Consider the following 22,567-nt stretch of genomic DNA (forward strand, 5'->3'; position numbering starts at 1 on the left):
TTAGCTTTGTTTTTCTCCTGCTGGAGGGGTGCAATATGTGATTGTACTCTGCAACTCACAACTAATAGCCACTGAAGCTCAGCAGGTGTGAGCCTGGTCAGTACCTGGATGGGAGACCTCCTGGGAACAAAATATGGTTGCTACTGGAACAGCTGCTAGTGGGACCAGTAGGGAGAGCCCACCCTGTGGTCTGTGTGGATTCTAATGCCCCAGTATAGTGACAGGGACACTATACTGTAAAAAAGGCGCCATCCTTCAGATGAAACCTAAAACGGATGTCTTAACTCTTCTTAGTCATTTAAAATCCCAGGGCGGTTCTCGAAAAGAGTAGTGTACAGTACCAATCAAACCTCCTAATAATCCTCATCTCTGCATTGGCTTCATCACATAGTTCTCCTCCCCACTGATAGCTGGTGTGTGGAGAGCGGACTGGCTTGGGTTGGGTTGGGTTGGGGCTACACACTGGTGGTGATGGAGGGCAGATGTCATTACCTGTAAAGCGCTTTGAGTGGAGTGCCCAGATAAACGCTATGTCAGGATTATTATTTCAGGCAACACACCTGCGTCAGGGTAGCTCTAACTATTTTTGCAACTTTCACTGCTGCCTCAAGGTAGTGCTCACAAACCCTGCCTCAGCCCAACACAGTCAGGATCACGCGGAGTGTGATTCATTCAACTCTAATCTGAGGCACACTAGAGCCGACCGTCTTATCACAAACCACACTGTCTCATTCGGCCGATATCAGAACGAGTAATGAAATTTCGCAGACATCATTAAACCCTTCCCATCTTACATCTTGATACTCGTGGTCGCTAGCTCCCAGTAAAACGTGGTTCTCATTCCTGACCCTGCGGACGACGAGACGTCCCCAGAATTAAAAAGCTCCGCGCGGCCCAGATATTCCCTCAGAGAAACCAGGGTCTGCGGTTAAAGGTGTACTTTCACTCAACACGAGCGGAACACAATGGAGGAGAGAGACCAAAAAGTCTCAAACCGCCTTCAGTGCCGTCATCCATCGGCTTTTTTAGTTCACTGGGCAGTGTCTCCACAAAGCAATGGCCAGTGTCGGCTTCACATTACTCCCGTTAAAAAAAAACTTTTAAAACAGGACACCAGTGGAGGGAAACACGGGACAGAAAACAATTTGGAAAATTTAACGGATTTATTTCCTTGGGATTAAAAAACAAGTACGCAGAGCCCGGATGATTCCTTGCAGTCCTAGACGTGGTTTTTAAATCGATTTATAATGCTTAACTTTATATAAAACCTCCCAGTACAACGTATCCGTCCGAATGAAGTTTTACCGATTGCCCATGTGGCTCGCTGGTAGTTACAGGAATGCACAGGACTGTTTGTTCAGGAAATTTAGGTCTTTTCGAATAGAGACGAGCAGAATGGATTAAATGTTTTGTGTTGTGGTCATATAGCGGGATTAAAGATTTCTGAACAACATACTTCTAAACGATTTCCTACCCTCGCCTATGAATGCAGAATTTTACCTACATCTTAAAACGTAGACGTTCGAGGAAAACAAGCTCCCGTTACATAATCGATCTTGAGCACCTCGGCTGGAGTCGGGATTGGGTGGGGGGTTGTTGTAAACCAAGGATTAAAGATGAAACTGCCCCTCAAAGGCGCCTGTCGCTGTTAATGTGGGCATTCGGGCGGCTGGCTAGAGACCGGAATCCGCGCGGAAAGGATTCCAGAGGGGAGCGCGTCTCGGCTTCCCCGGAGGACAGGATCAGCTCATCCAGCCCCAGGGCACGTCTGGCTGTGGAGGGGACTTCTGGCAGCCTCGCATCACGTTTTCGATTTGAATTTGTATTATTTCACCCTTCTCCATGCTCAGCCGCCCCGACACACGTTACAGAAGACCAAACCCTAATGAAAACCCTCCACTCAACACAATCCAGAGCCTTTAGCAGCGAGCCAGATTCCGTATTTCTGTCAGAATCGATGGGTCCCGTTTCGGGAAAAAAAGGGGTCAACGCGCCACTGACGTTTTCTTAAATGGGATATTGTCATGCATGTTTTCTAACAGAGAAGGCTGCTGACACCCGCATTCCCAGGATTAAAATAATGAAGAAAAGAAACGAACAATTCCGTGGTGGTAGAAAAGTTCAACGAAGAGCACATACCTTTACTTGTCCCGTAGATGAAACATGTTAATAACATAAAAGAGATTAAATAACCAGTATGTACCTGGATTCCTACAACATAATGACGATGATTTTTAATCGCATTTGCAAACAGCGGTTCTGAATCTTCTTCCGTGGAACGGTGAATAAAACCAATCAGGTTCGAAACCGTGGATAACAATGTGAAGATAAAATAAATGTAGGTTATATCATGAAGTTGATATATCTTAAAGCGTTATGGGGCATTATCTACTATACTCATTGCCAGTAATGTGGCCACACACGATGAGACATCTCTTCCAAAGCGGTCATTGTTGTGAGAAAAACTCGTCCAACCCCTTCTCTTTGTGAAATAATAATCCAGTCAAACGCTAAATGAAAATGGATAAGCAGCAACTTGTAAAAGTGAGCTGAAATCTATTCAAAACTCTCCACCTGCAGCGATCTGCTCGCTGCTTTAAACGGGCACCGAAAACATTATTTTTTCTCGTCCTTCAAACTTACTGATCCATCATTTCACATTCCGATTGTTACGACCCAAATAAATGTGAATTTGACAAAAACACCAGAAACACGAGTAAGGTAGCTTAGTACTGAGACTATTGATTCTAGAACAGGAAGTCTCCAGCAGTAGTTCCGAATTTAGAAAGCTATACGCACAATAAGTGCATTGGCCGACCAGCAGTGCGGTGATTGATTATTAACAAGGGGACAATTTTGAGGGAACATTGCTTGAAGAGCACTGTTCTAGACCGCACTGATTGAAGAACCCTCCAATAAGTTAATTGATCGCTAACTGCTTAATTAACCCAGGAGCCAAAGATAACTTTGATAATTAAGTATTAATTTGAAAACCTGAAGCACCAAAGCGGTCTACATCTGTACTACACCATCTAACATGGTTTTTGCATGAGTTTTATATGCAGCTACATCTTCCAAGCTGAGACACAGCTGACTGTTAAATGGACCCACATACCTTGTTTTTCCCCACTGTTGTTGTAGGTCATGCGTTACACTGTGAAATTAGACTTACGCACATTGAACCGTTGTGTTTGGATACAAAGATCTGACTGTTTTTCATTCCTTCTACAAAGAAATATTAGACAAGACCATTAACCATACAAGAATTCATCACTATTGGCCTTTAAACCATTATACTTTCCAGGAATAAAGACTAGGTTGACCAGCATTTTCAACCACTGAAAAATGTAACAAATTTAAGTAAAAGATACAGATCATGGAAATGGTATCTTTATTTGAAATGTCTACATGAAAGCTGGAATGGACTATAAGCGCACTGCCTTGTTTCAGAAGGGCAGGAACATGCTGTCCTTCTGCTCTGACTAGAGCTCACTCATACTGAGTATAATTACCCTGAAAACTGCACAAAGCAGCAGGAGCATCATTCTGAAAAATTGTTTGGATGCGTAAAAGAAAACTGATCTACGTCGACAGAAATGCATTCAAGATAGATAATGGAACAAATGGAGGGTAAACTCATGCTGAAGAGCTTGAAAAGCTTTACCTGCGGAGTCTTCTTCAGGTGTAGAAAAAGTAGTACAGACACAATAATGCTTTTCATTGTAGAATTAACCTTGATTTGTTCAATAAGCTCAACTGTGGCGAAAGAAAGGAACTGCAGATGTGCCAAAGAACACCTCCTCACCTGTGAAGCATGAGATGCTGTTCTGAAGATGCACACAAGTCAGGGTGTGTTGGTGCAATAACAACCCTTTCCTCTGCCTGGGTAGCAGTGTGGTGATTGCCAGCGAGCCTGGAGCAATGCTTCTCAGTCCAGGTCTTGGGGAACCTCACACCTGCTGGCTTTCATTGAACCTGAGCCGTTCACTTCACTGAATCCTTTACGTGGTCCAACAAGTTGTTTGGTTAGAACATGTGCAAGTTCATTTTTCTGCTCAACTGCTGGAGGTTTTCATTTACGTAAGGACTACAACAGTTAAAAGCCGAAAAACAATTAAACAGCTGACATTGAAATCATTATTAGGCCTGTTCAGGGTTTTGTTTTCAATCACTCTTGGTTCTTACTTGCAAGCACATCGCAAAGCTTGACGGAGGCAGTGCCATAGCCTGGGCATGCAAGTCTGCCTCTGGAATGGGCTCACTGGTCTTTATTGATGATGTAACCAGTGACAGCAGCAGGACGAGTACTGACGTTCACAGAAACATCTTGGTGGCTCCCATCCACTTCACCATGCAGCATGAACAGTGACCCAAAACCAACAACCTGTACCACCATCAGGAGGAAAAAGAAGTGGAAAACCTCTAAAGCAGGATAAGTCAATTTCCAGATCAAAATCCAACTGAGAACCCCAAGAATAAGCAAGAACCCAAAGTAGCTGCTGCAAAGGCATCTCAAATCCGATGTCTGGCGAGCTCAAAGGGTTGCAGAGCTCATACAGTTATTACCTCAAAGGAATGTGCAACCAAGTACCACATACGGCATTGAATACATCTTGATACTTATGGTCACTTATGAAATCGCTGGGTTGAACCCAGATTTACGTTAATGTTCTAATAGGAACATATGTATTTATGCACTCTGCTAAAACAATGAGCACATTTATGCACGGAAAAATAAAAGGTCCTTCTGAAAAATAAATGTAAATGACATTGCATGAGTGGACATCAAACAGTTTTAAGGGTTGTTTTAATACCTTTGAAAGGCACTGTCTGCTTTCCTACACAACATAACCAGGCTGTCAGGGAAAGCAGATCAGCGCCTGGAGCGAGGCATACATTCCTGCATTTCATCCGGCAGACTTTAGCTTCTCATGACTTTGAGTCGTGAAATAAAAGGCATGATTCACTCACAACTACAAAAGACTGAACTGGCTGTAAAAACTGACCTTTTATGCCTGGTTTGTCTTGACAGGTCTCTGGTGATGGCGATTTAGACCTTGTGCATCAAGTGTGGGGGGAAAACATGCCAGTGGAGAAGAACTGCTGCTGAGGTTCCTAAAGAACCTGTGCAAGTAGAAGACACTGATGTGAAAGTGACATCTATAACAGATGTCACTTTGGAGAAAGGAGAAAATTAGTCAGCTTTGTCCATGATAAAATCACGACTAAAAATATATCATCCGTTTCATATGTCCTTTCAGGAACAAAACTTCAGTTGTAGAGATATGCTGAAATTGGCTGATCCAAATTACATGCTAATCAACAGACGCTGTTGTACAGTTGGAGGTGTATCTGATGGGAATGGTGATTTTTAATTTTGTGGTTCTCTACATCTAACTTGGCTTCTTTAATTTAGCATTGCTTAGAAGGTTCCGTTACAAAGGCAGAATAGAGAGACACATTCCTCTGATAAAAGGTACATGCAAGGCAACAGAGATGGGGCCACAATAAAAAGAGAACCAGTAGCCACACAACTATGCCTTTAAGGAACCAAAGGCCCTATTTTCATACTGTCATTCCTGGAGCTTGTGTAAGAATTGTGCTTCTTGTAGTTTCTTTAGTCGGGAGCAAGATCTTTTGAATTCCCGAGCTATGTGCATCTCTTTTGTGCTTGTCCTGGGTGTGATGGACAAATATTGGAGACATTTTAGGTTTCAGCTACACTGCAGCATGTATGAGAAAAAACTGACTATTTAAGTTGTTTATTTCAAACTCTTAAAGACAATCTGGAATCCTTCTAATTAAAAGCGCTGTATAACTGTAAAGAATTTATCATTAATTATGAAAATTCAATGAAATTAAGCACTTCAGAGACACTAGTGGGGAAATAATTTTAGTTTTCTCCTGCAAAACCACTGGCAAAAAGAAAACCAAGACTAAAATCAACTAGTTTTGTGCTTGCCTTTGAGCAGGTTAGTGTCTTAATTATTGTAACAGTTAAGATTTTTTCTTAAAGGAGAACTGCAAAGCTGTTTTTACATTTCAGGGTTATAATGAGTACATTTCAAACCACAATGAAACTACCAAGTACCCAGTAATGTGTACAACCTCCAATTCACATCACAAAAACAAAGTTTCAATGTTTGTGCAGAGCCATGTTGCCGTCATTGTCCGTGATTCAGAATGAGGCAACAAGATTTCCAGTGACACAAAAGCATCTCTATTACATTGTAAACATGCTTTAGACCAAGCGAATTCTGCTACTACATTGTACATAATTGTACATATTTTCATGAAACCAACACATACAAGGCAACATGTGTTCTAGATACTTTTAAGTATAACAAAAAAAATGTAACCTCCCAGCCAACTTAAACACACTCATAATAAATAACGTTACTTATAGTGATTAGTGAGCAGAAAGGGACACTTTAACATCAATTCAAGAGAACTCAACAGTGGCAAAACTAGCGGGTTCTCGTCTGCCTGCGATAACACAGCGACTGTATCTTCCAAAAAGTTTGCAATTTTACACTTAAATTTCAAATTTGTAAAATTTTACAACATAGTCAATCAATTTATTTTGTTACCCAGATTTAATAATCAGTCTCAAAAACTGGGACTTCAGCTTTCAACTATTAACTTGAGGTTTTAAACTCTGCAGTACAAAAGAAAGACCAACGCAAAAGCCCACCTCAACAGCCATCGATGTAGAACGTCTATTAAACACAGGCAAACAATTCCTTGATTACGCCACAGAGGTATTAGAAAATAATGGCCCCATTTTTAGTGACATTTCCCAGGAGAACATTGCTGGAGCAGCTCTTCCTCGTGTGGGAAAGACTAACAGGTTTCTTGGAAATAAAGGAAGCAGGAAAAAAATAAAGGAATTAAGATTCAGAGGAAACAAATGAATCAAAAACCCAAGATGAAACTAATGCACTAACACAAGACAGGCATTGCAAAATGAAGACGTTGTCTACCCCAGTGCCCAAAAGCTAATGCCAGGGCCAAGCACTCTCTTCCAGAAGTAAGAGCAACAACCCTACCAAAACCAGTCTCTAACGCCCCCAGACTGATAGTTTCAATTATTTGCAGCAAGTTAAGGAGTGCGCTAAACCACAGTAACAGAATAAAGTACAGTACTCACAAGGATTCTCAAGTATTCCATTCATAAGAATCGCACACAGGCCTTAAAAGACCAGCAACCCCTTTTCGCTGAGTAATCATTTAGCACAGACACAAGCATAAACCGTAACCACAGAAATTCCATTCAGCTTCACCACCTTCCTTGAAAAAGCGAAGTTCAGGGAAACGTCCTACATAAAAGATGGCTTTCCTTACTCAGCCTGGGGTGTGTCAAAGCAACAACTGCCAAAAGAGGTCACGAAAGACCGCCTCTGATCTTAGCATGGTGTGAACTATACAGAATTCCAAAGCATGTTACATGTACAAAGAATCAGCTGCTGCATTTAATCAAAGATTCAACCCTTTGTAATACATAGAAAAAATGCAGCCTGAAAATGTTGCTAAACCTCAAATGGAGAGAATGTTTTCTAAGAGTTTCTGTGCATTCTGTTCTATTTTGAAATGGTATTTTCGATAAACCTGTGTTGGAGTAACTGGAGTTGCTAAGTTAAGACTGTTGTTGCGGGACTGCACACCTACCAGATAAATCTTTTGGTAATCCAGGCACAGCCAGTCAAAGTGAACTTTTTAAACCGATTTATTCATCAACAACGGCAACTATGCACCCTGCTAGTGTTATGGGCCTGTCAGAGTCCTGTAAATAGTGAGAGGGGACAACTCTGAGTGGCTCCCAGGAGCCTCGCCGGCCGAAGAGATGCTCGAGGAGCGAGACAGAGAAGAGAGACCACCGGGGTGGGCGGAGAGGGGGGCATGCCGTCTCCCTGCACTGGAGCCGGAAGGAGACCTGGCCCCCAGTGCCCCCATGGGTCAGTGGTTGCGGTGTGGCCGTGCGGAAGGGGGGTTGCTGGGGGGGAGCAGGAGGCGGGCGTGTCACTTGGTGGGAGGGGTGTAAGGCTCCAGGAGCTGCTTCGAAAACGTGTTGACCTTGTCGGCACCCCGCACCTCATGTGGCAGCAGGGGCAGCTTCACGATATGGAAGTCTTCGTACAGGTCCTCCATCTGAAACACACAGGGAAACCCACTTTGAAGAGAAGAAAAGAGGAACAGCCTTCTTGGACTCCTATCCTACCTGCGCACCGAGCTTGCTTGGCTCTGCACAGCTCAGATTGATCTATCTGCGCCTTGAAAGAAGCAAAGCCGTCACAGGTTTCAGACACATGGCTGCGATGCTTCTTCCAGACTCTCACAACCTTTGGTGAAAAGAAACGCCTCCTTTCCTTGGACTTAAAAGCACTTCCTGCCATTTCCTCTTGCTCTCCGAAAGACACTCGGGCGTCTCTTGACTTCTGCAGTTCAACTTTCTACGCTCCACCTCTTGAAGCCACAAACACAAAAGATCGAAATTTAAGTGACCTTGATCCCTGCGAGGAGACAACATTAGAATCCCCCTGCTGAAAGCTTATTTACAAGAAACCAGAGGCTTCCTGCCATGGCCTAACAGACTCCTGCTTCCTCTAAGATCTAAGAAGAAGACTGTGGCATGTCCATGCAGTTCCTTTTGAAAGCTTTCTTTTTAGTGTTCCGACAACACACCAAGCCGACCTACTCAACTTGCACCTCTGCTTCTTTTCCTATCCACTTTATTGCAGAGATTGCTAAAACCAGTTCCATCCTGCCAATTATTATTTAAGGATCTTTTGCAAAATTCTAGAACGAAGCTAAAGTGAAGGGCTGCAGCCCTGATGCACAGAAAAGACACCTGTTAAAAACTTCCAATTCAAGGCGAGACTTATTCCTTTCTGTATTTTTCAATCTAGGCCCTGTTTATTGGGACTAATCAATACTAGCAGGAAAACTAGGTAGGGATTGGATAAATACTTTGCTCCTTTTATAAGCATTCGTTACAACATCACAACAGCTGAGGGATTGATTTTCAAAGTCATAGAGGGCCATGGGTCAAGTGCTGTACATTTAAAGATGAAGGCAGCATCATATCCTGTGATCAACGTAATTAAGGATATTCAATAGGATAAGCACCTTCATCTATATTTCTGTCATCTGCTGTATAAAATGAGTGTATTTGGTAACCAAGGCAAGCATATACTGTACATTATATCACTGTTCCATATTTGATGGTATAATCACACACTGATTCTCTGTGTACTCCAGGCTGGAGATGGCACAAATAAATTGTGACGCGTACAGAAACAACTCAGCTGCGATTTGAAATGCTGATCGCTAAAAAAAAAGATGAGGCTCCTGATTTCGAGGTGATCGTGGGGTGGAAGGGTTACCTGGTCGAGGTACTTGGATTGGATCTTGTGGCGAGCCTCGCACATCTTGCAGGGCCTCTCCGCATCGGGGAACACCAGCTGGTTGACGATGATGTTGTGGGTGTCGATCTTGCACTTGGCCAGCTCCTGGATGAGCCGCTCAGTCTCGTAGAGCGAGAGGAACTCGGCGATGCACACGCAGATGAACGTGGTCTGTTCCTGGGAGGGGTTCCCCGAGAAAGCGCTCATGAGTCAGGCCAACAGGATCGCATTAACAGCCCAGGGGATATTAAAATAAACTATTTCTTAAAATAAAGCACTTTGCTCTTTAGTTTAACAAACCAGTCTGTACGTTGCAACTAAACGTTATTTTTATTTCTGGCACCAGCTGCACAGATACCCTTTAGAGACAGGCCAACCAAAAAACGACCTTTGCAGAGTTTGGAATATTTTACTCTTTCTTGTGAAAAGATGTAGAAAGGAACTCCCCATTTATTCATGCAGTGTTAAGGTAAGGGATGGGATGTAAGCCAATTAACAACACAAAGCAATATCTTCATGCCTGTACATCAATGTGCTGTATTTAAACCACTTATGGGTTCAGCTGGTGGGGGGGAGCATCTGACCCAGTGCAGTTAAGATCTTAAATACACCACCAATCTGGAGTTTCTGGTTTTATAAACCACGGCTTTCAAGCAAAGCGCTCCTGTAGCCACTTAAAAGCCTGTAGAGGGTCTGTAGACACTCTCCTCCAATATGTCCACCCATCTGTTGTCTTAGAAGAATAACTTTCCTGGAAGGCGGAAAGTCTGTGCCAAAGGCAGGGGTGGCACTGCTGTCACTGGCATTGCTCCAGACCTGGCAGGTGATTGGGAAGGGTCAGGAGCTGCGGTTGTCCGGAATACTGAGAGCTCTGGCTGACTGAACACTCCCAACCCAACTCCAGCAGTGCTCTGCCTACTGGGCACTGGATGCACAATAGGCCACTTGGATGGATATCCATTTCACTGCCTTAAGCTGAAAGGACTTTTAGTAACCTGTTAGTATCATGCTGATCGGCCATGCGGTGCAGCAGGAGCAAAGGTTAAAAAAAACAACAATCACCTTGGATTTTGTGAACAAAACAAGGCAGACCTCACTGCGCCCCCTGCTGGTCAGCACCCCACTTACCGGGTCCTTGAACTGCTCGCTGACGGAGCGGATCACCGGAAGGGTCTCCTCCAGCTTGGAGGCCAGCTGATCTGCGTTCATGTCACCCAGGCCCAGCATGTTGCACATCTGGAGACAAAACAAAAAGAAGCAAAACTCAACAGAGTACTCTCTCTTACCCACTTTAACACCCCTCTGCCATCTCATGCTCCTATTGAACGATCACTTAATATACTCTGACCAACTCCTTTCCTTTTCCATCCTGGCCAGACTGGCCTTCACGTCTCCTCTTTCTCTCTCATTTTGCAATGCACAAACGTAAAACATGACAGCTAATTCTTGCATTCCTTACATGGTTTTATTTTTTGTGATGGTGAAAAAAAGTTTCCTCTTTACTGCTTTATTCCTCATTAACACAAAGCTACACGTAAATCCACCTTGTGATCTCAAGCATCAGTTGCAACCAGAGCATGTGTAATGCTTAGAGCACGGTTTCGAGGCCAGTCTAAGCTCCCCTGCATTGTTTTGGGTGTGTGGGGAGGGGAGAAAACCAGAATAGTGAGAGGAAGTCCACCGTCATTGAGGAAGAACATGCAGACTCCACACAGAAGGACATTTGCCCCAGATGAAAACCAAACTTAGTACCCTGTAGCCGTGTTTCTACACGGTTAATAGTCAGGCCACTATGCTGCCCATCAACACTGTAGGCAGTATACTCGGACAATGACCTGGCCCTAATTTCTAGTAAATGGATGGATGGGTTATCAGACTATGAGTTGCAGCTGCAGATTTTCTGACTCTTTACAAAATCTTTGAGGGTAAACCTGCTGCTCAATGAAGGGGAAAGAATAAAATACAAAATGCAATTCCCAGTAACACAAGAATATAAGAACATAAGACTGGTTACAAATGAATGATCCAGCCAACTTGCTTCACTGTAGTAAGTAGTTAACTGATCCAAGAATCATAGCCGGCTGTTTCCTGAAAGAAGCCTCCAACAGTGTGCCAGGGTAGCTCATTCCACAATCCCACCACCATGCCCTGGATAAAGGCAAGCCTCCTGTACTTGGATTTCCACTTGTGTGCCTTGGTTCCTCCTTCTTGATATACAATCTCTGCAAGCTTACTTATGAGCTGCCGTGGATAAACCCCCCCAAACTGTCGGAGACTGTCCGACAGTTCCTGGGGATCGTTTTCTTTCCTAGGATACTCAAAGCAACCGATGAAGGTCTCATTTGAGTGAGAGGCTGCCTCACCTGCGATATGAAGGGACTGATCTGGTTCTTGATCTGCATCAATCTGCCCAGCCCTCGCTCTACGATGGTGGGGAAGTTGAGCAAGCGCAGGGTGTGTCCTGTAGGGGCAGTGTCGAACACGACCACAGAGAAGTTCATGCCTTTCACTAGCCTGGAAGAAACAGAGAGTGCAGGAGGGGAAATATCACTGGCCTTGCAGTAAATCCCAACTAGAGCAATGGAGCAAAACAGCAGGAAATGGTTAGTAGCAGCATTTCAAGCAATTTCTGTTTGTTTCTCATGGGTTAATAAATGAGCATTTAGCAAAGAGGACGAGATAATTAAACATCTAATGTTTAGCAAAACTGCCACAGTGCTGCCTCTACTTCACTGGGGGGCAAACTGGAAAAACGACTTAATCCTCTAGAAAGTCCCTGACCTTGAGAAATGGAAAATAAATGTTGTACAGAGTAACTTAATTGTTTCTAGCTATGCTTTGGGCACTGTTTACTTTTGGTGCACAATAACAGCACACTTGCCTTTATTTCACTTGACATACATTGCAGCCCATCAACATTTCCTGCTCAAGGTTTAGGTTCACTTTAGGTTCCAGGAATTTTTATTTCTGGATGGGAAAGGAAGCTACTTTGAACTGGGGAAACAAAATATTTACAGTAGGGACATCTCGGGGTCAGTGCAGCTCAGGTATGAGTGGCATATGATTAAGAGCTGATCAAAGGCAGGTCAGAGGTGCAGAACAGCCGCCACTGAGAGACATCTGGAAATTTCAGAGAGCGCAAAGCTGTAGCCTGAGAAGATGCTTTTGCAGCAAGATCTGTTAACTAAGCCTCTGATGCAGATAAAGCACAAATGATGACTTAAATACTTGTTTCGTCCACACTAGTCGTTGTTCCATCTTTTTCCTTAATACCGAAGCGATCTTCACAACCTGGGTCAGTTAAGCCATGCAGCAACACTTCTGTAGTTAAGAGACTGGAAAGTCACAGATCTACAGTGGCACGGACTACAGCCGAACAAACGTTGAGGGCCTGGGCAATGCACCAGAGCAGGGGTCACTAGTGTTCTCAAGCCTAAGCTGTCTGCTCCTGTCATTGCTGGAGCAGCCTGCAAACGCGCCCGCCCCAGGGGTCTGACCTCATGACCTCTGCGTAGCTCATGGCCTCGTCGATGCCCGGAAAGGCGCTCATGGCCTCCTGCATCATCTTCTTGCCCATGCTGAGCATGTTGTCTTCCTCAAAGAACTCATCAGGAAGCTCTGCCACACCCAGGCTGGGGTCGATCTCCTGCACACACACACACAGAGACCTTTAGCCACAATGTAGCTACAACGTAGCGGACACAGTGCTTTTATTTCTCATGCTCCCCATTGTCTTGAATACCAGGAGAAGACAAAAAGCACAAGATCTTTCCCTTGGCAACAGCTGTGACTTTCCTGGAAAGTGCAAAGCAAACTTGCGCAACTGGCACTGTCAGAAAAAATATTTTTAAGCAAAAAAAAATAATTCAAATGGGACAGAACATTTTTACAATTGTTATTAAATATACACATGCCCTCATGTCTCCCCCCACCTCACACATCAACTTTAGACATCGTACAGTTGGGTATGGGCGTACTGACCATAGCAAAGAGGTTGTCATAGCCTTTGACTTTGGTGGGGACTTTGGAGAACTTCTGGTCGAAGGCGTCCGAGATGTTGTGTGCTGGATCTGTGGAGATGATGAGCACGCTCTCTCGTACCGATGCCAGCTGCACAGCCAGACTGCAGCTGCACCAAAGGGAGAGAAATGTCATCACCTGCAGCTCCTTAAAACTCCGAGTAGCAACAATGCCTTCCTGCAGCAGAGAGGAATATTACGAACGGCCTCCTCTTTTGTAACCTTTATGCCCATCTAGATCATTCACTTTTTTAATAGCTCATTGATCTGATTCAGACTAATTGAAAGTAGCCAGCATATTGGCTTCAATAACATGGCTGGGTAGCTTGTTCCACACTCCCACTACCCTCTGTGTAAAAATGCTCCCGTTCTCAGTTTTACATGCATTTCCACTCAGCACCCACTTGTGCCTTCTTAGGGGTTCAAAGATTAAAAATCATCAGCATTTCTGCTTACTGTTTAATTTCAGCTCCTAGAAGAGAAACCTGTAACCCATTGAGGAGAGCCACAGTACTGCAATTGTTGCAGCAGTTTCATATTTTCTAATGAACCAAAATCTCGAAGCTGAGATCAGCTGTACTAGTGAAGCTAATAATGCATCCAATTAAACTGCTCAAAGCTGAGAGAGATTTAAATTGTGGGCCCGAAGACGCTGTGGCTCTCTAAGATCAGGTTCTGCAGACTTCAGCTCTTGAAGGATGTACTGCATCACTTATCAATTGAACAGGCCAGAGTCCAAAGAACAGCTCATGGAAATAATTCCGGGTCTAACAAGATCATTGCACACAAGGTGGTTAAAGGAAAAAGGAGATTATAGGGGGTCTTGACAAACATTGCAAATCCTGATAAAGTCAGGTAAAGTCATTCCTGTACATTATAATGAAACGTGATGAAGAAAGTGCCTGTGAGGGAAAAAAAAAGACACTTTACACAAAAAGTGATGGGTGCCTGGGACATCCATATAGTTGAAGGGGACTCCCTGGGATCACTGGGATCCTTAAAGACAAACCTGGTTAAGATCCCAAAACCAATAAACCTACAGCCACCAAACAAGCACGGTGGGCTGAAGGCCTCCTTTCTCACACCAGTGGTAACAGAAGCGGTTCTTGGTAACTTTACATATCTTTAGATGTCATGTTGGCAAGCCCAGCCTGTTTACTTGAGTCACAGACTCAGTCAGCAATGTGCTTCGAGACACAGGAAGCAAAGATTTTCTACAGTGTTTCAAATTCCTGGTTTTGCGTGATTAAGTAAAACCCATCATGCTGGTATTCTCACATGATAAATACAGCGTGTTTTCAAGACTTTGCGCTACTAAGGTTTTGGGTCAGCAACCGGAAGGTTAACTGCCTGCATGCTAGAAGTAAACACACTGTTCTGTTCTCTAGTTTTTACAAGCAATCTGTGAACAAGGCCTCCTTTATACAAAGGAGAGGCAACTGATCAGTCTCTCTTAAGCATAAGCACAACGTTATTTAATCATTGTTAAATGGTTAAATCAATCTCATTTCTGCAGAAATTGAAAGGAACTCCTTAAAAACATGTGTGTGAAGTGATCAACGAGGCAGAAGAATGCTTCGCCCCACAGCTCAGAGCGTGAAACAGCACTTCGTTACTGCTGATGCAGAAAATGTCTTCAGAAAAACCAGTCACCCAAAAAAGAACTTTTCTAGTAAAAGAACTTAATATATTACTTTCTTTTCAGATCAGCTGTGCACTCTCTACATTTGATATATGATAAGGCAAAAAAGCTGAATCTCTGCATTAGAGCACATGTTTTAGTTCTAGCTGATCATCTGTATCTTTCTCTACGGCTGCCGCCTTTGACTTAACAAAACAAGACACCAAAACAATTGGGTAACACATTAGCTAGCAAAATGAACTCACTTTGAGTTCATTTCCTGCTCTCTTAGCAGTAGTGCTTACCTAACTTTAAGCAGATGTGCTCACTGATACTTCAAATTGCCCCCTTTTCTAAAATAAATGGAGGCTTGTGAAAACCTATTCTAGAATTAATACTGTATTAAAAACTTGTTTTGTGATTGGAGAGCAGGTGTTTCATTGTCAATTGCTTCATCACGGCTCGTACGCCTTCAGACAGAACAAGTCCCGGAATCGGAATTCTACTCTACTCTGCTCCCCGAACCCCTGTATCCCAAAATCATACAGTGCTCTAGCAAGGTAACGCGTGTGCTGACCATGAAATCTTATGCGCAGCTAATTGTTGTCATTGCGTACAGCCAATAAAATATATTTGTATTATAATATAACGAACCCCGCAGATCCTGGACAGATTACAGTCATACATTTATCTGTATTGCGTGAGTTGTTTTGTTAGAAAAATACTAATTCATAGCTTACGCTTGCTAAATAACAACAAGACCACTTCATGTTGCAGGTTGACAAGTCAGTGGAATTGGGCTAATTCATTTTAAATAACTTGACTGCACATTTTCGAGCAGGTTCGATCTTTCCAATCATTTGCAGCCGAGAAAAAACGGCCCAGGTTATCTAAGGTGCTTCATTCACGGCGCTGCAAAACTGACAGTTGTAAATCATACATCCAGGTCGCCCTGACAGCGACGACACAATCAAGGCGCTGCAGTTCACGTTAACAGGGATGAAACTCTGCTCTCGTCGGTTTGCGTTTCAGGTTACAAGTTCACATGCGAAGGAAGGAAGGAAAAAACTAATAAAACTACAGTATCGTAGTAACAGTACGGAACACAGCAAGACGGCGCAGGCGGTTTGGATTTTGAATGGACTCGGCCATTTTGACGTACCTGCAAGTTGTTTTGCCTACGCCGCCTTTGCCTCCAACAAATATCCATTTCAGCGACTTCTGCTCGATAATGTTTTTCAGCGTCGGTTCTAGCGGTTCAACATCAGGTGCATCTTCAAATTCCTCTTCCATTGCCGCTGCCATCTTGAAACCGGGTCAGTCAGGGTACTGGCGCCTACCAAATGTTATAGTAGGTAGGGGTGGGTGGGTGGACGGACGATCAGGAAGCAGCTATGGGCGCCATTTTGGCTCATCGACAAAGCCCCGATTAGTTAGGCGACTAATCACAGATTCTCTGGTAGCGGAGCCAACATGGAGGCCAAATGTCTACGTCGTGTTTCCTTTTGTGCGTCACGGTATATACCACTTTTCAATAGAAAGGGTGAAGATAGGGTGGGAATATTCCAGAAATCATTATGAATATACTGTATATATATAATAATTCAAAATTAGTAAGTATAGATCACAATTAACAGTGAGACAGAAACAACAGAAAAAAAAGAAAATTATATTAAAACTGAAAAAGGAGAAATTTCTCTACACAAAGGGTACTGATAGTGAAAAATAACGCTTTCGAGCCCTGTTGTAGAAGCTGATACTACTCAGATTAATACACAACTAGCAACCTAATGTACAGAATGGATGACTGTGGTTTTTGACACAACGAATGCGTCCCCCGATAGTAAACAGGTGGCCATTTTGTTTCTGGAATAATATAGGCACTAGTGTACATCTGCCATGGATTTATAACACAGTCGAACCTCTGCTGATTTAGATATTACACCCAGTTTCCGTGTTAAACCTGTTCAGATTGGCTTTCTATGGCCGACTTCTTAGGATAAGATAAACGTCTTATCTTCTGTCCCCTAGAGGAAAATGTTTAAGAATAGAGCTCTTCTGTTCATTTCTTTTTGGATTTCTTATATGAAGAGACATGCATTATCCCCCCCATTAGATCTCTGTTAATAAACTAAGCGTGAACACAATTTATCAAGTGAAAGTTTAACCGATGATACCTCAATATAAAGAGCATTTTACGGGAAGAAATTAATTTCCGTTTTATAAACATCGTATTTACATCCAGAACCAGAAGTAATACTTCTAGCATTTTTTCATTCATTGGTTTTTTTAATTTTTTTTCAACACAGTAAGATAACATCACATTTATTCGGAATTTCACGAGGTCACCAAATAAAAACACATTAATTTTGGTTTTGCGACATAGTGTTAATTCCAGTACTCTTTAATTATTGGCCCATTTCCTTTCAATTCACGGCCATCCATGGTAACGATCCTGATTTGTACGATCCAATTGGCCCTCTCGTTAAGTGTCGCAAAGTGAATAGTCGGGGTCCTCGGTTTGAAGCAAACAGAAAAGGGGTGTTGGGGTGTCCATTTTGGCTCAAGTTGCTGCATTCAATATTACGGTCAGGCAACTCCAGTGCCTGAACCACAATGGCGCCAGTTTCTCTATGAACTTTGTAAAACCAGAGCAACGCTGTGCTTGAGGGGACGTACTGGAAATCCAAGATGGCCGACGGCAAGAGAAAGAAGAAAAACTTCTAGAAAAAAAAACAAAATTGGCGAAGACCATAATTTTCGTGAGGAATAATACAGAGAAAATCAACGTTTACATGAGTATTTAGCAGATACTCTGGACTGTGATCGGTTTTATCGACTAGTTACATTAACGTTTAGTGGATGTTTTTGGTTTGGTTTCTGCGGGTTCTCTCAGTAAATATATAGTGGGCACCGACAACCGATGTATGTTTTAAACCGTAGGCGGTAAACAGCGATTAAAAGGTGTGTTATTACGTTCGTGACGATAATTACCACCTTGATAACGCAGAGATTTCGATCGTGGCGTAGCTAAAGATACGTCTGCTTACAAAAAAACATCAGATTTAGTCGGAGATTGAGCCTGTAGTGTCGGGTGTGTTTTAAAGGGATACGGAAAAAAACAACGAAACAGTATTTGTCTCAATACCGATAAAAGCCGACCTCTGGAGAGAAAACTAATCAGGGGGAAGTGGGATTAAAAGGAGGAACACCTTTATTAAAAGAGCGACAAAAATGGACCCACAGCGCACCTCGAGTTGTAAAACTAACCAACACAGTTGCGGGAGCGACTCCAGCACCAACAGCCCCGGCTCTCCATCCAGCCCTAATGTCGGGGCGGCGACGGGATCCAACGTCTTCGCCAACGACGGCAGCTTTTTAGAAATGTTTAAGAAGAAGATGGAGGAAGAGAAACGGAAGACTGAAACCCAGCAGGGACAGGGCGACAAGGGAACGACGCAGGAGGGACAGCGGACACAGGAAAAGAAGCCATTTAGCGTGACGAGCATTGTAAGGGGTTTGGTAGTTTAACAAACAAGCGAATGTATTGTTGATTTCGGCGTATCTGAGTGGACAGTTTTCTAAATTAAACATATATATATGGTGGTCTTGGCTGCGACATTGTTTTTACGAACTACGTTGGTTTTAAGTTATTCCAGAAACGAAACCCATACGTGCATATTAAGTGCAACCCCCAAGAGCTTTTTATTGGCCTGTCTTGTGAGGTTACCTGCTTTTTAAAACGCTACAATGCTGCTCAATACGTCATTGTCCAGGAGTGTTTTTTTTTTTCTTTTTGGATAAAAACAGAAAACGTGGTGCTGTTTTCCAGTCGGGGTTAAGCCAACAGGACAGGTCGACCATGTGTTCACGTTAACCCTTTCCCTCCCTTCTCTCTCTTGTCTCTTGTGTCTCGGCGTTTATGTTAGGGACGAAAAGGCCCTGTAAGCTATACCACAGCTTGAGGGGGGGCTTGGTGGCCTGGCAGGTGTGGTTTGATGAGATCTAACTGTAGGCTCCTTGTTCCGTTATGTAGTGGCCATCATTGCCAAAGGTCCTGAAAGGGGCTCGTGTAACGGTTGCAGTCTTCTGTCCTTAACCCAGGTGGGCAAACGGCGAGGTGGAGCCAAGCTAGCCCTCAAGACTGGAATGGTAGCCAAGAAGCAAAAGCAAGACACTGACGTAAGTGGCGGGGGGAGGCTGTTTGTGGTCTTTACTGTTTTGTTTTTTCTGCAGTGAAAAACTGGAAGGTTTCGGTGCGGATTAGATTATTAGGATTTAAACTTGGGCTGAGAAGCTTCAAATTCTGGTTTGGTAAGGGGGGGGAGAGTACCTGGGAGTGAGGTGCTTCACTCCTGTATAAAAGGGTACCCAGCGCACGTCGCTTTGGGTCAGAGTGGTGCCAAAATGTCTTCCAATAACGAGTCTGGTTTTGTAGGAATGTCATCCTTGGGATTTTAGGATGCAGGTACTCTTGCAATAGATCTGCACCGATGGTGCGGACAGAAATCGAATTTCATGCGCTTTGCCTGCCTGACTGTGCTGATTGACTTGGTTAATGAGCATGAAGAGTAAGCACCTGCTGTTGGCTGATGTAGAAGGACTTCAGACTGAGCTGAGAAGAAAGGGGTTTTTCAGTGCCCCGTGTTGTCATTATTATTAACTTCGCTAGACAGGTTTGCTGCATAACTTCGCTTATGACTGGACGTACCATTTGAGAATCGTATCCAGTCACTCCTTGAGAGATTCCAGGAAACGATCTTTAAGGATGTGGGTGGCTGTTTTGTTCATCACACCTGTGACTCTTTAACTCGTTCCTTATTACACCATAGACTGGGTCTGGTCATGTTCAACACAATTGCCTACATTCTAAGTCCGTGCTAGAAGTGCTGTTGAAGAACTATATCAAGCTTGGCTTTTTATTTTTGTGCAGGTAGTGGGAGTGTGTGTTATAAGGTTAACTTATTTTTACTCTTTCTTTTTTCTTCCTTTCAGATTGATACAAGTAAAGGAGACGCATGGGCTAAATACATGGCAGAGGTCAAAAAATACAAAGCCCACCAGTGTGGCGACGATGACAAAACTAGGCCTCTTGTCAAATAAACTCTTGAGCCCCCCGTTCACCTGCCTCCGATCTCTCTGTTCAGGACAGCTCGATCAGCTACCCGTACGCTGTTGCTGGAGGAGAGGGAAAAATAGATCAACTCCAGCAGCCCGGTGTTCTCCTAACACTGCCTACCATGTATGCATAGCAATCTGCGTCTTTCCATACATTTCAGAAAAGGATCCCAAGGTCTTGGTGTAAGAATTGGAATTTTTTTTCTTTTAAATGCAAAAACATCTTTGCTTACTTTGCTGGGGGAACTGATGTAGTTGACTGTAGTATGTTTTTTTTTCCCTGTTTGTTATGGTACTTTGCTTAGCCACTGCAAACCCCTTGTTTTGTGGGGAAGCTAGTCTTTGCCTCATAACATTACTGTATTTTGGTTTGCCCAGCCTGTTTCTCCTCCATAAAATTTAATGTAACTTGAACCCTTGTGGAGTAAAAACTGACGTTATACCACACACGCCGGCTCCAAGTGGTGCTTTTTGTCTCTGGAGTTGTGATGATTTAACAGATCAGCTTGGCTGAAGGGCTGTGGTTAGCATGCTGTCACAGTGTTGTCTTGCGGTATGGGATTCAGGGTGCAGACAACAGACTGAAAAGCTAATGACAGACTTTATGTGCATCATCTTGAGCTTTCAAGAAAATGCCTGCCTGGGTGTCGTCAATTCATTCAAAAAACAATGAACTTTGTCAGTTTAAATAAATAGGAATTGGGTCTCTTGATTAGTAACTGATGGAATTAAGAAAAAAGGCACATTTTCTCAGTTTCCAGTTCAAAATATAATGAGATTAGCCAATCTGAACTTTCTGTAAGTGTTCACTCTTAAGCATTGACCTTTTTTTTTTGCTGGGTTCGGTTTTGTAATGCATCCTAATTTTTTGGCAGTGACCAGGGGGGAGCAGCAGTTAAGGTTCCTACACCCATTACTCCAGAGTGCTGGGGGGTCAGGGCCTATGGTGATGGCTTTAGTCACTCTTATCTGTGGAAACACAAGGAGCAGAATTTCCTGGGTATTGACAAGTATCCCTACCCAGAATCCTCTTCTGCCGCCCTCTCGTTCAGAGGGGTGTTGCCGTGCGAGAAGGATACAGAGTGCTGTGTGTAAGGTGCAGTCCCCCTTCAGTTGTTTCACACAGACAACACCCCCTGCACACAGTGACAAATTCACATGCCCACTGTGTGTGCTCCACTTTTCTCCAGTGATTTTAACTGTAATGGTGTAGCATTGTTATTTTTCATTGGCCTACATCTTTTTTTTTTTACATTTGTGATGGCTTGTATCCACATGAAATGGGAAAAAAAATAAAATTCAGTATTTGGATTTACAGTTATTTTGTACTCCTGCTTTTCCTTGGCCTGGCTGTATGATAGGGAATATGTTATGTCAAGTCCATGATGTTAAGTGGCTGTTGAAATATGCTTCTGTCTTACGGTAACAATTATATATTAACAGTGGTATTTTCCCCCTTGTTCTTTTCACTGAGTCAGTATTAGGTTTTCAATACAAGGCCACAAGGGCTTAGTTACAGACCTGAACCCTGACATTATTAGTGATTAAACCTCATTGTTATTAAATGTGGGAATCTCCCTTTTGTTTCTTTCATAATTAAAAACTTCTTCTTCAGTTGATGACCTCAGAAAGGTAAAGAAATGTAAAGTTCAGCTCAGAAAATAATTACTTTAATTAGGTGTTTGACCATATATTTATGCAATACAAGATTAGTACACTTAAATGTATTAAGTGATCTTAACCAAGCATACCAGACTCGAGGTAGAGTATTTTCAGAATATTCTGCAACTTTAAGATGAAAACTTTGGGGCCAGCAGGTGTCGCTCACCCTGTGGTCCAGGTGGGTCCTAATGCCCCTCATTCGAAGGCGCCGTCCTTCGAATGAGACGTAAAACCGAGGTCCTGACTTTCTGTGGTCATTAAAAATCCCAGGGCGTCTCTCAAAAAGAGTAGGGGTGTAGCCCCGGCGTCCTGGCCAAATTTCCCATTGGCCCTTACCATTCATGGCCTCCTAAACCCATCTCTGAATTGGCTTCATTGCTCTGCTCTCCTCCCCACTGATAGCTGATGTGTGGTGAGTGTTCTGGCGCACTATGGCTGCCGTCACATCATCCAGGTGGATGCTGCACATTGGTACTGGTGGAGGGGATCCCAATCACCTGTAAAGTGCTTTGAATGGTGTGTCCAGAAAAGTGCTATATAAGTGTGAGCAATTATTATTTTTAATTATAACTAAACTTTAAAACTGTATGTTATTAATCAAATTACTTACTAATTGATTAGAAATAAGAGATTCATTTATCACTAATGTACAGGCTGATTTAGGGTGACCTTCAAGACTGGCTGGATTTTGGAGGTGCTAGACCACATACAGATGTAGACAAGATGTCAAGGAGATTTAGCTT

At 43.2% G+C, this 22,567-nt stretch overlaps 2 protein-coding genes across 2 annotated transcripts; one reads left to right on the forward strand and one right to left on the reverse strand.

Annotated features, from left to right (window-relative positions):
• Window positions 1–7,710: 7,710 nt before the first annotated feature.
• get3 (guided entry of tail-anchored proteins factor 3, ATPase) lies at window positions 7,711–16,449 on the reverse strand. The gene is made up of 7 exons (XM_006631492.3): window positions 16,207–16,449; window positions 13,386–13,533; window positions 12,902–13,050; window positions 11,768–11,918; window positions 10,533–10,640; window positions 9,384–9,581; window positions 7,711–8,148 (listed from the first exon to the last, which is right to left on the reverse strand). Exons 1-7 carry the CDS (start codon window positions 16,347–16,349, stop codon window positions 8,020–8,022), a joined length of 1,026 nt encoding a protein of 341 aa, XP_006631555.1. The 5' UTR covers window positions 16,350–16,449; the 3' UTR covers window positions 7,711–8,019.
• Window positions 16,450–17,538: 1,089 nt separating this feature from the next.
• Window positions 17,539–21,479, forward strand: trir (telomerase RNA component interacting RNase). Its single transcript, XM_006631613.3, has 3 exons — window positions 17,539–18,554; window positions 19,149–19,226; window positions 20,040–21,479. Exons 1-3 carry the CDS (start codon window positions 18,279–18,281, stop codon window positions 20,145–20,147), a joined length of 462 nt encoding a protein of 153 aa, XP_006631676.1. The 5' UTR covers window positions 17,539–18,278; the 3' UTR covers window positions 20,148–21,479.
• Window positions 21,480–22,567: the final 1,088 nt, after the last annotated feature.

This window comes from Lepisosteus oculatus, chromosome 11 (genome assembly GCF_040954835.1).
Source record: "Lepisosteus oculatus isolate fLepOcu1 chromosome 11, fLepOcu1.hap2, whole genome shotgun sequence".
NCBI lineage: Eukaryota > Metazoa > Chordata > Actinopteri > Semionotiformes > Lepisosteidae > Lepisosteus > Lepisosteus oculatus.